At 43.3% G+C, this 16,890-nt stretch overlaps 1 protein-coding gene across 1 annotated transcript in view; it reads right to left on the bottom strand.

Annotated features, from left to right (window-relative positions):
• The window catches only part of LOC109907214 (serine/threonine-protein kinase 10), a 35,113-nt gene that overhangs the window by 7,908 nt on the left and 10,315 nt on the right, over nt 1-16,890 (bottom strand). The window contains exons 5-15 of the mRNA XM_031831368.1: nt 14,015-14,087; nt 13,485-13,679; nt 13,072-13,153; nt 10,347-10,478; nt 9,174-10,064; nt 8,809-8,939; nt 8,284-8,407; nt 7,516-7,695; nt 2,738-2,867; nt 1,608-1,732; nt 842-1,033 (exon numbers count right to left, since the gene is read on the bottom strand). Coding sequence (XP_031687228.1) covers nt 842-1,033; nt 1,608-1,732; nt 2,738-2,867; nt 7,516-7,695; nt 8,284-8,407; nt 8,809-8,939; nt 9,174-10,064; nt 10,347-10,478; nt 13,072-13,153; nt 13,485-13,679; nt 14,015-14,087 — 2,255 coding nt within the window. The remainder of the gene's footprint in view (nt 1-841; nt 1,034-1,607; nt 1,733-2,737; nt 2,868-7,515; nt 7,696-8,283; nt 8,408-8,808; nt 8,940-9,173; nt 10,065-10,346; nt 10,479-13,071; nt 13,154-13,484; nt 13,680-14,014; nt 14,088-16,890) is intronic.

Here is a 16,890-nt window from a genome sequence, read left to right as displayed (position 1 = left end):
GCTCATCATCAAGCCTGGGGCCCTGGGTCTGAATCCTGCCCTGTGCAACTGGATCCTGGACTTCCTCACGGGCTACCCCCAGGTGGTAAAGGTAGGAAAAAACACAGGGGCGTGCTCATCCCCCTCCTGTACTCCTTCACCCATGACTGCGTGGCCACGCACACCTCCAACTCAATCATCAAGTTTGCAGATGACAACAGTAGTACGCCTGATTACCAACAATGACAAGGAAGCCTACAGAGTGGAGGTGAGGACCCTGGTGGAGTGGTGCCGGGAAAATAACCTCTCCCTCAACACCAACAAAACAAAGGAGCTGATCATTGACTTCAGGAAACAACAGAGGAAACACACCTATATCCACAGACAGAACCGCAGTGGAGAAGGTGGAAAGATTCAAGTTCCTCGGCGTAAACATCACTGACGAAAAAATTGGCTTGGCCCCTAAGACCCTCACAAACATTTACAGATAAACAATCGAGAGCATCCTGTTGGGCTGTATCACCGGATGGTACGGAAACTGCACCGCCCGCAACCGCAGGGCTCTCCAGAGGGTGGTACGGTCTGCCCAACACATCACCGGGGGCAAACTACCTTCCCTCCAGGACACCTACACCACCAGAGGTCACAGGAAGGCCAAAAAGATCATCAAGGACATAAACCACCCGAGCCACTTCCTGTTCACCCCGCTATCGTTCAGAAGGTGAGGTCAGTACAGGTGCATCAAATCTGCTAAATATGTGTATGTGTCCAATAAAATTTGATTTGATTATACTTTGAAAATAACATCTAAATACATAGGTTTCCATTCTCAATTATGTGTTTTTTGACCATTATCTCTCACCTGTTTGACCTTCTCCCTCTCCTGCTCGGGTGTGATGGGGCCCCCAGTGATTCGAAGGCTCTTCTTGAACATGGCCATGCGCGTCTTGGCCTCGCTGCGCTGGATCTTGGGTAAGCGGGCCCTCTCCTGTGTCTGCCTGTTCTTCATCTCCTCAATCAGACGCTGGTTGTAGCGCTGCATCTGCTCCATCTCCTACAGACAGACAGACAGAGACAGACAGACAGGAGGTTTGGAGCGAGAGAAAGCGAGAGCGGGAGGGAGGGGGCGAGAGGGAGGGAGGGAAAGAAAGAGGGAGGGAAAGAGGGCGCGAGAGAGAGAGGAAGAGAGGCAGGGAGTGAAGGGGAGAGGGAGGGAGTGAGGGAGGGATGGAAAGAGAGAGAGGGAAGGAAAGAGAGAGAGAGAGAGAGAGAGAAAGAGCGGGGGGGGCAGAAACACATCATTAGCTTCCATAGAAATGAGATATTTGAGATATTAGACTAGTTGTCAAAGTGTTAGCCATTTAGTTGTCTTGTCAGCGTTACTCAGTCCGCATTTGGCAAAACAATGACGCATCATTGTTGAATGCAGAAACAGATATACCCAGGCATATTTCCAATTTGATTTAAGATGTCATGAGTCAAAACTTGCAGTCATTCAGTATTATGCCTCACTCTATCCCCCAACCTGTTCAGGTATTAATGCTCCTAGTGGTTCTGTTCAGGACTAGGCTTATGAGATCTGATCCTGAATCAGCTGTTTGTCTGTCTATTTGGAAGCCTTACTGTACCTTCTCGTGTCTCTTGAGCAGCTGGTGTCTCTGCATGAAGTACTGGTCTTTCAGCTGTTGTTTAAACAACTGGTGTTTCTCCTGTAGGTGACGCTCTTCCAGCTCCCACATTGCTGCTTCCCTCGCTGCCAGGACCAAAACACACAAACTCAGTACAAGGGAACACTGCATTACACGGAGGTTCAGCATATTATTATTAGATACAAAACCCCACCATTGTAAATCACATCTTTCATCTGTATTTCTTTATATTTGAGGTTGACGAATCTTGGCACCCAAAAAACATGTCACTAGATTTGAGTAATTGGTTAGCTTGGAATGTGTTTGTGAGACACTTCTTTCAGAAGTTCATTTTCTTCCCCTTTCTAACATGGTTCATACCATTCAAATCAGCAAGTCATCAAGGCCTACAGCTTGTGAACATTTCTGTGGAGCTATTTCTATAAGCTGATGTGTATGTGATTACTGGAATCTGACCAGGCAGGGTTAGTAGGCTGCTAACCAGTTCAGTTCATGTTAGGTTCTCAGCATTAATAGGTATTATAAACTGGGTGGTTCGGACCCTGAATGCTGATTGGCTGAAAGCAGACAGTATACCACTGGTATGACAAAACATGTATTTTTACTGTCCTAATTACATTGGCAAACAAGTTTATAATAGCAATAAGGCAGCTCAGGGTTTGTGGTATATGGCCAATATACCATGGCTAAGGGTTGTATCCAGGCACTCCGTGTTGCGTCGTGCATAAAATTGGCCATATACCACACCCCCCTTATTGCTCAATTAGAGTCAAGGCCTGATGGGGCCGTCGGTTGAACTCTGTTTTAAGTTATATTCAGTGTCACTGTGTGTTTGCGGTTTCCATCTCACACACAAACAGTAAGGTTTACTATATTTCCTTTAAGTATGCTGGTGATAGCGGCTAGGGTAGACTGTTTCTATGTAGTGACTATGACCTTTATAAAGGTTGTGTATCCATCCTACTGCAATGTACATCTGTGCTACTTGCATCTCACACAGAGCTATGCATCTTCTGTTTGTGGTTAAGGCCGGTTTCTCCCCTCTGAAAGGTGCTATGACTGAGTACCTAACTATAGTCTATGTGTCACGCCGAGAGATGCATATTCACCTCTGAGGAGCTGTTGTTTGTGGTTGAGACAGTCTCTCTCGATGGTGGCCAGCTCGTGTTTGTGTTGCTGGATGATCTTCTTCAGGGCACAGTCCAGCTCCTGCTGCTGTTTCTGCAGGAACTCCTGCTCCTGAGGAAGAAGAGGGAAAGACAGTTGGATAAGTAAAGTATCTCTATATGCCTCTCAAACGCAACTCTGGACCTCTAAGCCAGTTCCACTGCATATATTCATTGTTCCCCTCTAATTGAGGACTTAGTTAGACCTGGGACACCAGGTGTTTGCAATTCATTATCAGGTAGAACAGAAAACCAGCAGGCTCCAGACCTCTTAGGGTCGGAGGTGAGTACCTCTGCTATACACTGTGTGATCATGACAGAAGGAGAAAGAGAGTGATATTAGTCAAATGAAAAGGCCATTAGCAGGCCAACTGAGACCAAATTCACGGAACCAAAAACACACCGGGTGTCACAGAACATTGTGTCATATCTTAGTTCGTCGATGAGTTGTTACACTTACTCAGATTGCCAATACAGCCCTAAAACCAGGCCTATAATGTCGCTTGAGTAAATGAAGAAACACCAGGAGAGAACTGTGTCGGTACAGTTTAAGAGATGAACAGAAGAGAGATTCAAACCAACCGTAACAGTACGGCAAACAAAAACCACAGGCTGAAGATGCCAAACAACACCTGTCTGTCCGTCAATTTGGAATGGCTGTCTTCACCTCACCTGCTCTCGATCCCCCAGTCGACTCCAACAGCGCGAGAGAGAGAGTCACCGGAGAGTATTGAGGCTGGCAGACAGGTCTAGCTTGTTGATGTTATCTGGACTATGGGGATAAGTATGGCTTGAGTTAAATGGACCACACTGTGGAGGCTGGCAACAATGTGGCGACAGGAAGTAGACTGGGTCATCGAAAACGTAGAGCACACAAAGCATTCCACACACACACCGATATAAACACCGCCGTATCAAAGTCAGTGAGTGAATCTACTGCCATGTGAGAGAGCAAGGATAGGACACATTTCAAACCGGGGGGGGGGGGGTCTTACAACTTACATCCTGCATGGGGGCATGGAAGAGAGTGCAGGAGGACAACTGAAAAGATTGAATTATACCCTGGGCCACTCCCTATCGATCACAACAGATTAGACCTATACTCTACTAAATCATAATGTAGCCTGAATGCCAGTATGTTTGTTGCATTACTGCCAACACTCGTTATCATGCATGACCGTAAGGGAAAAGGAGTTGGCAATGGTGCACAAGCAGACTGGCACTCAGGCTCCATACAGCACATTGTAGACCAGAACAGACTATACTCTACTAATCATCAGCCACTCATCCATAAACATTGCTGTTAACCATTACACCGACACTGTTACACCCCCGTAATATACAGGCAATGTGTTCCACTGTGATTCACAGGTGGGTGGATTGTTAGAAAACACATCAATAGTGTTGAACTATACTGTAACTTGTGCTGGAAGATACTGTAAGCCTACTTGATGAATGTTTTGAATTAAATTATCTACTGTAGAATAATACATACACAAACTCTATTTTTGACCAAAAACAAACCACACAAAAGTAAAAAAAAAGAAAAAGAAAAGAGTAGCCCAAAAATTCCCAAAGGGGCTAAATGGCAGTGATCTTTGAAAGCAGTCAACGGAAGAATGGTAGACTGACATTGAAGGGACAGTCCATGTCGGAAAGCCACACCAGAAGATTTCCACAGCAAACTACCTCTTCACGTGGAGTTGTGATTACATCCTTTTTTTCTCCCGTTTCACGATAGCGTTTCTCCTGTGCCTGGGCGTGAGTCGCATTTCCTGTTTGAACTATGGCATGAGGCAGCCCACAAACAAACACACCACAGGGACAGCAGAAACAACACAGACACAAAGACAAGGCTTTGATATGGATTTGTGTTTCAACTCATTAGCCAAAGTCTATGAGAAGTAGCCTGATGCCAGATTTGTATGTATGCGCTGCATAAGTCAACATCTCGGACTATAGCCTAGTCAGAATCATTTGGATTCGGCACATAGGCTACAGGCTACAGATCTGGGATCAGGTGACGAGAAGTGACGGTTTCAGACTGATTTAGACACAGGTTATATAGACCCTATGAGAGAGATCTACTGCAACCACAGGTGTGTCAGTAAAACACTAGCTTCTATAAATAGGCATTGGATTGTTGTGTTGATTGGGCTATCCTCTTACGATGGCACACTATGGGATTAATACTGAGGACGAACTGGAGTGCACATGGATAAACATCTAAACATTCACATGACTGTCAATGCTAAACAAGGAAAACCCTTCCAAACAAGATTGAGAATATATCACCTTTGTCAGCTGGACTTAACTATCCTGTGAAATGTAAGATATTGAAAATAAGACGAGTTCTTAGAATTTCTTGTGGCATGATGTCCCCAATGCGTGCATATTAAAACCACTTTGTGATCCAGTTCAACAGTGCATCATGCATATTAAAACCACTTTTAGTGATCCAGTTCAACAGTGCATCATGCATATTAAAACCACTTTGTGATCCAGTTCAACAGTACATCATGCATATTAAAACCACTTTGTGATCCAGTTCAACAGTACATCATGCATATTAAAACCACTTTGTGATCCAGTTCAACAGTACATCATGCATATTAAAACCACTTTGTGATCCAGTTCAACAGTACATCATGTATATTAAAACCACTTTTAATGATCCAGTTCAACAGTACATCATGCATTTTAAAACGACTTTTAGTGATCCAGTTCAACAGTGCATCGTGCATATTAAAACCACTTTTAGTGATCCAGTTCAACAGTGCATCGTGCATACTAAAACCACTTTTTGGTGATCCAGTTCAACAGTACATCATGCATATTAAAACCACTTTTAGTGATCCAGTTCAACAGTACATCATGCATATTAAACCACTTTTAGTGATCCAGTTCAACAGTACATCATGCATATTAAACCACTTTTAGTGATCCAGTTCAACAGTACATCGTGCATATTAAAACCACTTTTAGTGATCCAGTTCAACAGTACATCATGCATATTAAACCACTTTTAGTGATCCAGTTCAGAGCTCATCGGTAGCCTGGGAAAACAACTAAGAGAGCTTAGTACATTTTTGTCTTTCAATAAGTGTTGTTGTTGTTGAAAAGACAACTATTCCTTGCCGTCTTTTCCCAACAGCACTGAATTTGCTGATAGCACCTTTACTGAGGAAAAATGTACTTGCGACAACGGTGATATGTGGTGACAACGGTGATATTCTCACCAAGCTATCTTAAGGTGACTGACTGTAAGTTGCTCTCGATAAGAGAGTCTGCTAAATGACTAAAATGTCAAATGTAACAGCAAGACATTGTAGTGACAACAATCCTGCAAATCCCAGACAGCCAATGAGAGTCCAATCGCTGCTTAGCCTAATCTAAGATGGATCAACATGTTTCTTTTCCACAAATGTACTGTACACCGCAAGCACACACACAGCCAGACCTTTACAGCATCAGTTACAACATTCACATACCACGCACACTAGTGTTGTCGTGATACCAAAAATGTGACTTTGATAACGATACCACGGCTAAAAAAAGGCGCGTTGGCCAAATGTACAGAACGGCACTTGATCCAGATAGCCATGCATGTGTTAATGAATCAATTATACAATTTGAGTTTTTACTACTCTAAATACATAACATAATGAGAGTAATTTATTTAAATGGTAAATCTCTATTGATAAACTGGGTAAATCAAGATGCAGCCTAGGCCTATTCACAATACAGATGAATGCATATTCATATATATTTAACATTTTATATATATATATTTTTTAATGCCTCTGCCTTTTGGGCCCCTTATGTTCTTGGGCTCCGAGGATTCGGCCCCTGTAAGCACCTGTATTAAATCAGGCCCTGGGGGTGTGCGCATGCTTCTTCTGGCTGGTAACGGATGAAAAACAATCCATTGCCCTTCCATTTGTGGCCTTGTTTTATTGCACTGATCAACAACATTTGCATAGAAGAAGCAACGACAATTTCTACGTGCTGTGTTGCATTATTCAAGTGTGTTAACTTCTGTGCAGTATGAGTGGGGAGCTAACATGAGGCAGCCCAGACTCCCAGTGTGAGCAGAGGTTCTTCAGGACAGACTAGAGGCAGTATGAGAGGAGAGCTAACATGAGGCAGCCCAGACTCCCAGTGTGAGCAGAGGTTCTTCAGGACAGACTAGAGGCAGTATGAGAGGAGAGCTAACATGAAGCAGCCCAGACTCCCAGTGTGAGCAGAGGTTCTTCAGGACAGCCTAGAGGCAGTATGAGAGGAGAGCTAACATGAGGCAGCCCAGACTCCCAGTGTGAGCAGAGGTTCTTCAGGACAGACTAGAGGCAGTATGAGAGGAGAGCTAACATGAGGCAGCCCAGACTCCCAGTGTGAGCAGAGGTTCTTCAGGACAGACTAGAGCCAGTATGAGAGGAGAGCTAACATGAGACAGCCCAGACTCCCAGTGTGAGCAGTGGTTCCTCAGGACAGGCTACAGCTAGCAATGGGTAAGTGAAGCAGGCACGGTGCTCTCGCGCTATAAGTGGACCAGGCTGTGCTGATAGACAGACTTGATCCTCTCTCAATCAGTAAACGACGTGAAAGACATTTGACAGAAGAACCGAAAGTACCAAACCGTTTTTCATGTTCGAGCATAGAAAAGGTACAGAAGTTTGGGTATACCGTGCAACACTAACACACACTGCCCTCTATTTCCTTACCTCTTTCTTGCGGTTCTTGAGCATGTTCTGGAACTTGGACAGCTCCTTGTCCTGCTCGGCCTTGATGCGCTTGGCCTCGTCCCTCAGCCGGTTGGTGTGCTCCTGCTCCAGCCTCTCGATGGTCTGCTTCTGCTGTCTCTCCAGGTTCTCCACTTCCTGGTCGTAGTGGCGCTTCTTACTCTGCAGAATGAGGACGTCATTTTGATTCGGTGTCGGCTCGTCACTTTCGCTAGAAATATAACTCGTTTTCAAACACTGGTCATCAATGAATGACTGGCATATTACAGAAAGCCATGGCATTTCAATGGCATCCTGTTTTCCTTGGATTTACTAGCTGGCTAGTGGATTCAGTCTCCGTCTAAACTGTGAGTGGCAGTTTGACTGACATACAGAAGGATTTACCTCGTCCAGAAATAAGTAATGACGTAACAGGAGAAAAAGGCACATGGAAGCTGTGGTGTGGTGTGGACGGGACATACCTCTGTAATACTGGGCAGGGACTAACTGGTCTTACTGGGCTAATTCAGCTTACTGTTTCACAGCCATGTGTGGTTTAGCATGCTCCTTCAGGATTGGTTGTGACCACACCAGTAGGCAATATTCTGTCACTGTGCTAGGTTGGACACAGTATGACTGGGGCCAGGGTCACGAATAGGCAATTATAGTACTACAGCACTACATGCAATTGCAGTACTACACGGTACCATTCGATAGGTCTCAAAGAACCTCCCATTGAGGCTTTGACCAAAAAAAAGGATAGTGGCTCACGGTCGTCTCCTGTTCGAAACGGCGGCTTATCTGCTCTTTCTGCTGCTGCAGTTTATTGCTGAGCTGCTGCTGGGCCCTCTGTTCCTCTTTCTGCAGGAGACGCAGCTCCCTCAGCTCCTGACGCCTGGGAGAGGAGGGGGAGGATGAGAAAAAACAAACATGAGAGGAACATCTTTTTCTCCAAAAGGAGATTAAACAACCCAAAGCAATGGAGGAGGAAGGGTCTCTCGAGAGACCGATGAAAACGGTATATAACAAGACATCTCGATGCACGTGGCTCAGTAGCACTTTGATATGCAAATGAGTTGAGGTCAAAAGGGGTTGCAACGCAATATTACGAAGGTGTCCATAATGTTTTGCATAGTCAATATACTAAAATAGCTACATTCACTAGTTCATTCAGTTCAGTTAGAGCCTAAGCTTGAGCTTATACTGCAGGAGAGATGGATTATATCTTTGCATAGTATTGGCATATATTTCAATGCATAATGCTCAAAATGCTAATTCATGTAAATGAATCTTTACCTGAGGAACCTCATCTCCTCGTTCTTGGTGTCATTGTCGGTGATGATCTTTGACGTCGTCACGCTAACCTCGACTCCATCCACCACGAACCTACGGGTCTTCTTCAGTGTCTTCTTCTGGCGCTTGGTGTCCTGAAAAACAAAATGGTGGCAATAAATATACCATCAATATACTGTAGTTGGACTACTTCATGGGATAAAGTGGTCATTGTAAACATTACAATTCATAAGCATTTATAACACCGATAATAATGTATGAAGCATTTATAATGGTGTATTCATAAGGGTTATTACTGGACTACTTAGCTATTACCAATGGATTTGATCAAAGACATTCTCTAAAGAAAGTCTATTGTGATGCCGTACCTGTATGGAGAGGGGTCCTGGCTCCTTGGTTTTGGTCAGGAAGCTGGAGATGGACAGGTTCATGTCTATGCTGCCGTTATCTGCAGCAGAACTACTCCTAGAGTCTGAATCCCTCTCCTTCTCATCCTTAGACTTCACTGGAGTCCCTGTCTCCGCAGTTGGCTTATACTCCACTCTCTCTTTCTCTGCTTCCTCCTCTTTCCAGACCGCTGGAGATGCAGGTGTGAGTTTGTCGTCCACCTTAGTCTCCTCTGGGGTTGTCACGGTAACCTTTGCTTCCCTGCTAAGCTCCACGTTGGCTGGTTCCTCCTCAACTTCCATCTTGTCTCCTGTTGGCTCTTCCTTGGCCTCTGACCCTTCTGCAGTGATCTCATTCGTCTGGAGCTCAGCTGGGTCCACTTCCTTTTCATGTTGATTGGATATGGCCAGTTGTTCCATCTCCTTGTCGGCTATGGTGACCGCAGCATTGGAAACGGTTCCTTCTGGTTGGGGCTCTGCTGGTTTCTCTGCTGGTTCTGAAGAAGTTATCTCACTGGGTTCTGTTGGGGAAACCTCTGTTATTTCTTGAACCTTCTCCTCCTCTTCCGTCACCTCTACTGGTTTCTCACTGGCTTCTGTTGTCTCTCCATTTATTGGAGCACCAAGGGTCTCATCCATTTTCTCCACTTCTGCAGTGACAGCAGGCTCCTCGACGAAGCCAGTGTCCACAACCAGGTTCTCCTCTGGTTTGACGACGCTTGGTTCAGGGACCTTTTCAACAATCTGTGGTGTCGGGATAACCGGTTCAGCCGTCTCCGGTAAAGACTCCAGGATGGAGGCTGAGGGAGACTGAGGGAGTTTCTCGTCCTCCGAGCTGGCAACACTGGCATCGGACGGTGCACGTTTGTGACCCTGAAGAAAACGTGATGAAAATCAAAATGTAGGTTAAAATAAGATCAACAGATAATGTCTGGATTAGCTTTCAAATAATAGAAATGTGGGAATGATTCTAAATAAATCCTTCTCACCAATAGTCAATAATTTTCCTTATTTTTGTCAAGTCAGTGCAGACTGCAGCCTGTTCTTTATAATAAATGATAAAGACCACAGAAGAATACACACTGTCCATCTATAATGTTTCACACTCTTTCATGTGGTTATTTTTCTAACTGAGCTGTCTGTGGTGTAACATACCCGCTGTGTCTCTCCATCCTCCTCCTCCTCTTCCTCCTTGTGTTCCTCAATCTCCTCGTAAACCTCAGCCTTTGCTTCAGCGATCAGCTCCCTCAACGGTCTGCTGTCGGTCACAGTACTCAAAAATGGATGCTGCAACGATAAAAAAAAAGATGCATAATATTGAGGACACTTTTAGATATAAAGACTATTATGTCCTCTTGAAGTGTACTACTTACACTGCATCTGAAAAGACAACATAAATATTTGTGCGATTTCAATATTGCAGTCAAAGAGGTGCAATTGAGACACATCACACAAATCAAGATACAGTCAAAGATACAGAAAAATACAGTGTACAAAACATGACAGACTAACCAGGTGAATCCAGGTGAAAGCTATGATCCCTTATTGATGTCACCTCTTAGGGCTGCAATCCCGTTAACGGGATCGATATGACAACAGCCAGTGAAAGTGCAGGGTGGCAAATTCAAACAGAAATTTCATAATTAAAATTCCTCAAACATACACATATCTTATACCATTTTAAAAAGGTAATCTTGTTGTTAATCCCACCAAAGTGTCTGATTTTAAATAGGCTTTACCAAAAAAGCACCACAAACGATTATGTTAGGTCACCGCCAAGTCACAGAAAAATTCTGCAATTTTTCACAAAAAAGCACAAATAGATATCAAATGAATCACTAACCTTTGATGATCTTCGTCAGATGACACTTCATCATAAGACCTCATGTTACACAATACATGTATGTTTTGTTCGATAAAGTGCATATTTATATACAAAAATCTGAGTATACAATGGCGCGTTATGTTCAGTAGTTCCAAAAACATCCGGTGACATTGCAGAGAGCCACAGCAATTTACAGAAATACTCATTATAAATATTGATGAAAATACAAGTGTTATACATGGAAATACAGATAGACTTCTCCTTAATGCAACCGCTGTGTCAGATTTCAAAAAAGCTTTACGGAAAAAGCAAACCATGCAATAATCTGAGAACGGCGCTCAGAAAACAAATAGATATATCTGCCATGTTGGAGTCAACAGAAATCCGAATTAACATTATAAATATTAATTTACCTTTGATGATCTTCATCAGAATGCACTCCCAGGAATCCCAGTTCCACCAAAAATGTTTGAGTTGTTCGATAATGTCCATAATTTATGTCCAAATAGCTACTTTTGTTAGCGCGTTTGGTCAACAAATCCAAATTCACGAAGCGCTTTCACTAGTTGCAGACGAAATGTCAAAAAGTTCTGTTACTGTCCGTAGAACCATGTCAAACGATGTATGGAATCAATCTTTGGGATGTTAACATAAAACTTCAATAATATTCCAACCGGAGAATTCCTTGGTCTTCAGAAAAGCAAAGGAGCGCGAGCTACCTCTCATGTGAAATGCGCGTGACCAGCACGTGACTGCTGGCAGACCTCTGACTCAATGATCTCTCATTGAGTCCCCCTTCATAGTAGAATCCTCAAACAAGTTTCTAAAGACTGTTGGCATCTCGTGGAAGCCTTAGGAAGTGCAACATAACCATTATCCCACTGTGTATTCAATAGGGGCCGAGTTGAAAATCGACCAACCTCAGACTTCCCACTTCCTGTTTGGATTTCTTCTCAGGTTTTTGCCTGCTATATGAGTTCTGTTATACTCACAGACATCATTCAAACAGTTTTAGAAACGTCAGAGTGTTTTCTATCCAATACTAATAATACTATGCATATTTTAGCAACTGGGACTGAGGAACAGGCAGTTTACTCTGGGTACCTTTTCATCCAAGCTACTCAATACTGCCACTGCAGCCATAAGAAGTTTTAAATCCACTTCAATCAGTGTCGATGAAGGGGAGGAGACAGATTAAAGAAGGATTTTGAAGCCATGAGACAATTCAGACATGGATTGTGTATGTCTGCCATTCAGAGGGTGAATGGGCAAGACAACATATTTAAGTGCCTTTGAATGGGGTATGATAGTAAGGGGCCAGGCGCACCAGTTTGAGTGTGTCAAGAACTGCAACGCTGCTGGGTTTCACACTCAACAGTTTCCTGCATGTATCACGAATGGTCCACCACTCAAAGGACATCCAGACAACTGGACAACTGTGGGAAGCATTGGAGTCAACATGGACCAGCATCCCTCTGGAACACTTTCTAAACCTTGTAGTCCATACCTCGATGAGTTGAGCCTGTTCTGAGGGCAAAATGGGGTGCAACTCAACATTAGGAAGGTGTTCCTAATGTTCTGTCCACTCAGTGTACATTTAGTCAAAAATGTGAAGTACAATCTTCATAACAACTCAAAACAATCTGATTAATACATAAAGCACACGTCTTCCCAAACTGTAAGGTAACTGCAGTCATAATGCTTGGCGGTCGCTCTTTAAACCCTTTCAGAAAGAAAAGCCTGTTGTGCTAATGGAGGCCGCAGAGGGGATAAGTAAGTGTCGTTAGCGCGCTAGCTAGCACACCAGGTACCTGGCTGACACAGATGTACCTTAGATGCACAGCTCATGATCATGATCAGGGCCAATATGGCCATGTACTTAATTTGACAGGTGGCCGTGGGGCGGAGTGCTGTGCTAGGGGGCGGGGGGTGAGGGAAAAAACAGGAGGAGGTGGGCTGAGGAGGAGAGGAGGGGGCTGAGGAGAAGAGGAGGTAGGGTGAGGGAACAAAGGGGAAAGTGAGGGCAAAAGGGGGGAACAGGTGTGTCACCATTACCTGTAGAAGTTGTGCCACATTCCATCTGTTGTCCACATTCTTATCGAGACACTTTCTTAGGAAATCACTGAACTCTGGAGACCTGAAGAGAGTGAATGGAGATCACTTGTAATAACTACAACATTGAAAATAGGCTACAATTAAACAGTGTCATGTATTCCTCCCAAAGGCATGGAGGTAAATTAGAGTAGGTTGAACCATCTCAACAGATATGGCAAGTGCAGAGAGGAGTGAATTAGTGATACAATCTCTCTAGGCAAGAAAGTGCAAGAAGAGGAACATTGTGCAGAGTGACAGCGTATTAAAGGGGCATTTCTTCCTTCCCATTTAATTGAGGGTTCCTGAAGCCAAACCTAGACAGAAATAACTTGTCTGCCAGGCTGCCACATCACTGACTGACACGCCAGACTTACCAGCGCGACGGCTGCATCAGGGTAGGAGGATCGGCCTTGGCTATTTTCAGCAGGACTCTCATAGGGTTCATCTCGTGGTTGGGAGGCTCAATCTGGGCCATCTCGATCAGAGTCACCCCCAGGGACCAGATGTCAGCCTTGTAGTCGTACGGGCGGTCCTTAAACGTCTCACACATCACCACCTCCGGGGCCATCCTGAGAAGAACGGATAAAAAAAGAACCAATCAGAGGAAAGGAAATGTTGCAATGAAATATGAATGACCAATGACAAAGGGACAAAATATATTAGGTGAAACGCAAATGACTATGAAACAAATTGTGTGGAAATGTAGCATTTTCTGTACAGTAATATTGGGATTTTGTAGGCTATACATTAAGATTTCAATAAATTTAAATGTAAGTAAATATTATTTTGGGGGGGAGAAATACATTAAAAAGTATATCAAGTTGACTGGTCAATTCAGAAGAATGGGGAGAAATAGTAATTTGATGAATTACAACAGCATGACAGGTTCTCATGTTTGACTCACCAGTATGGCGTCCCGATGAAAGAGTCTCTCCTCTGTAGTGTTTTGGTATTTTTGGCCGACACACCAAAGTCAGCTGAAACACCAATGGGAAACAGTGCTGCTATTAGCAACTAGGGTACAACATGTTGTTGTTGTTCATAAGAATTAACCTAAGCCAGGGGTATTCACCCTGGGATCCGCGGCCCCCTAGAAGTACTGCAGGGGGTCCGCAAAAATATATACAGTATATATTGAAGTGATTTTAATTTTTTTTATAACCTAAATGTTTATTAATATCGCTAGCATCAAGAGAATATTTTTTAAATGACATACATACACTACCGTTTAAGGTTTGAGGTCACTTAGAAAATGTCCTTGTTTTTGAAAGAAAACCATTAAAATAACATAAAATTGATCAGAAATACAGTGTGGACATTGTTCATGTTGTAAATAACTATTGTAGTTGGAAACGGCTGATTTTTGATGGAATATCTACATAGGCGTACAGAGGCCCATTATCAGCAACCATCACTCCTGTGTTCCAATGGCATTTTATGTTAGCTAATCCAACTTCATTTTAAAAGGCTAATTGATCATTAGAAAACCCTTTTGCAATTATGTTAACACTGCTGAAAACTGTTGTCCTGATTAAAGAAGCGATACAACTGGCCTTCTTTAGACTAGTTGAGTATTCTTTCAAGAACAAGGGCATTTCTAAGTGACCCTGAACTTTTGAACAGCAGAGTACCTACAGTAGAAAATAGGATATTATCTTATTTCTAACGATGTCAACTTTATTTCTCAACTCATAGGCTTAGAAAATGAATCCGCGAATAGGCTACCAGTGTGGCAAGTGTCGCTGGCTGCTGGTAAGCTTTCTTGACTTGGACATACATTTTTGTCTACACACGGCTAACCTTTATTTAAGAAGATAAAAAGATGCTCTTGGCGAAAATGTGTTTGCTGTTACCATTCTAGCTAATAGGCTACGTCCAGGACCACAATGGAAATGAGTCCCAGACTTTATTGTGTGTTATCCCCTATGATTTCACTCATGTGCATGTGTCTTTTTCAGGTGTGATTGTTTTTTATATATAATCAAATGAATAAAAATGTGGGCTCCTGAGTGGCGCAGCGGTCTAAGGCACTGCATCTCAGTGCAAGAGGCGTCACTACAGTCCCTGGTTCGAATCCAGGCTGCATCACATCCCAATCCATAGGGCGGCGTACAATCGACCCAGCTTCGTCCGGGTTTGGCCGTCATTGTAAATAAGATTTTGTTCTGAACTGACTTGCCTAGTTCATTTAAAAAATAATAAACCAAACAATTATGTGAGAGTTGTTTTTCCAATTATAACACAGATAGAAGAAGGAGTCAGATGTCTCACCGGATGTATACATCTGAAGCATCCGCTTAAAACGACCAAATATAATGATGAGAGGAAGTCCATTATAACACAGCTAGAAGGAGGAGTCAGATGTCTCACCGGATGTATACATCTGAAGCATCTGCTTAAAACGACCAAATATAATGATGAGAGGAAGTCCATTATAACACAGCTAGAAGGAGGAGTCAGATGTCTCACCGGATGTATACATCTGAAGCATCCGCTTAAAACGACCAAATATAATGATGAGAGGAAGTCCATTATAACACAGCTAGAAGGAGGAGTCAGATGTCTCACCGGATGTATACATCTGAAGCATCCGCTTAAAACGACCAAATATAATGATGAGAGGAAGTCCATTATAACACAGCTAGAAGGAGGAGTCAGATGTGTCACCGGATGTATACATCTGAAGCATCCGCTTAAAACAACCAAATATAATGATGAGAGGAAGCCCAGTGGCGGGAAGTGGGAGGAGCTGAAGCTCGATGAAACTTGCCGACATTCGACAAATGTACTCCTTGATTAAACAATACAGTTCTCTTCCAAAAACTACAATGTCTGTTATGAACAGAGTGAACTAAGTTTTGTAGACTTGACCCTTTAGAAACAATTAGAAACAAATTGCATTGTTTAGGAGGGCAAGGGCGAATTGAGCTATTGCACACCCTCAGTTCACAGACTAGGCGTTCCCTAACAGAAATATGCAAATGCATGCTAGAATGTGCCAATAGGATTGCGCTAGCTGATGCTTGGCTCTGCCCACTAAGCTTACTTTGCTCCCATTGGGAACAACACTGGTGGTGTATCTTGGGTTAGTTACCAGTATCTTTGATTATGATGTGGGAGGTCAAAATAATGAAAAACTATCTACCAAATCTATTAATTTAAACATGTTAAATACTTCTCCTTGCCAGTATCATTCACCTGATGATAAGACATGTGACATTTTGTTTTCTGCTAACGAGGTGGTCCCTGGGCAAGAAAACGTTGGAAGACCCCTGGCCTAAGCTAATCTATACAAGTTAGACAATGGTTTCTGAAATACATGTAGGCCTTCAGCCAAATCCAGGCCTATTCAAAAGCATAACAGTAATCATGTTATGGGACACGAAAATCATGCGACAAAACATATTTTTATGTAACGTGTGCATCTGGACGATGACATCATGTGTTGTTTATAACAGAGTGTGTGTGTGTGTGTGTGTATGTACGTGTTTTTGTGTGTGTTTGTGATTAACCTTTCACACAAAGTCTCTCACTGCCTGTCACTGACATGCAACAGGCACTTTCACAGCCACCTTTGTTGTCACTGTACTGATACAAACCCTACTTTGTACTGCATTATCACATCAAGCCTGTTACGAGCACAAAGTTATGACTCATCCTAATACACAACCTACTGCATGATGAGTCTGGAGCTTACTGTGTGGAGCAGCCCTCACTGTGTACCAATATGACAGAACAATGATGACATGCAGGCTTTCCTAACACGCAATCGAATTTGTA

Source organism: Oncorhynchus kisutch, linkage group LG1 (assembly GCF_002021735.2).
Source record: "Oncorhynchus kisutch isolate 150728-3 linkage group LG1, Okis_V2, whole genome shotgun sequence".
Classification (NCBI taxonomy): domain Eukaryota; kingdom Metazoa; phylum Chordata; class Actinopteri; order Salmoniformes; family Salmonidae; genus Oncorhynchus; species Oncorhynchus kisutch.
The sequence above is the reverse complement of the archived record's forward strand: the minus strand, read 5'-3'. Positions and strand labels throughout refer to the sequence as shown.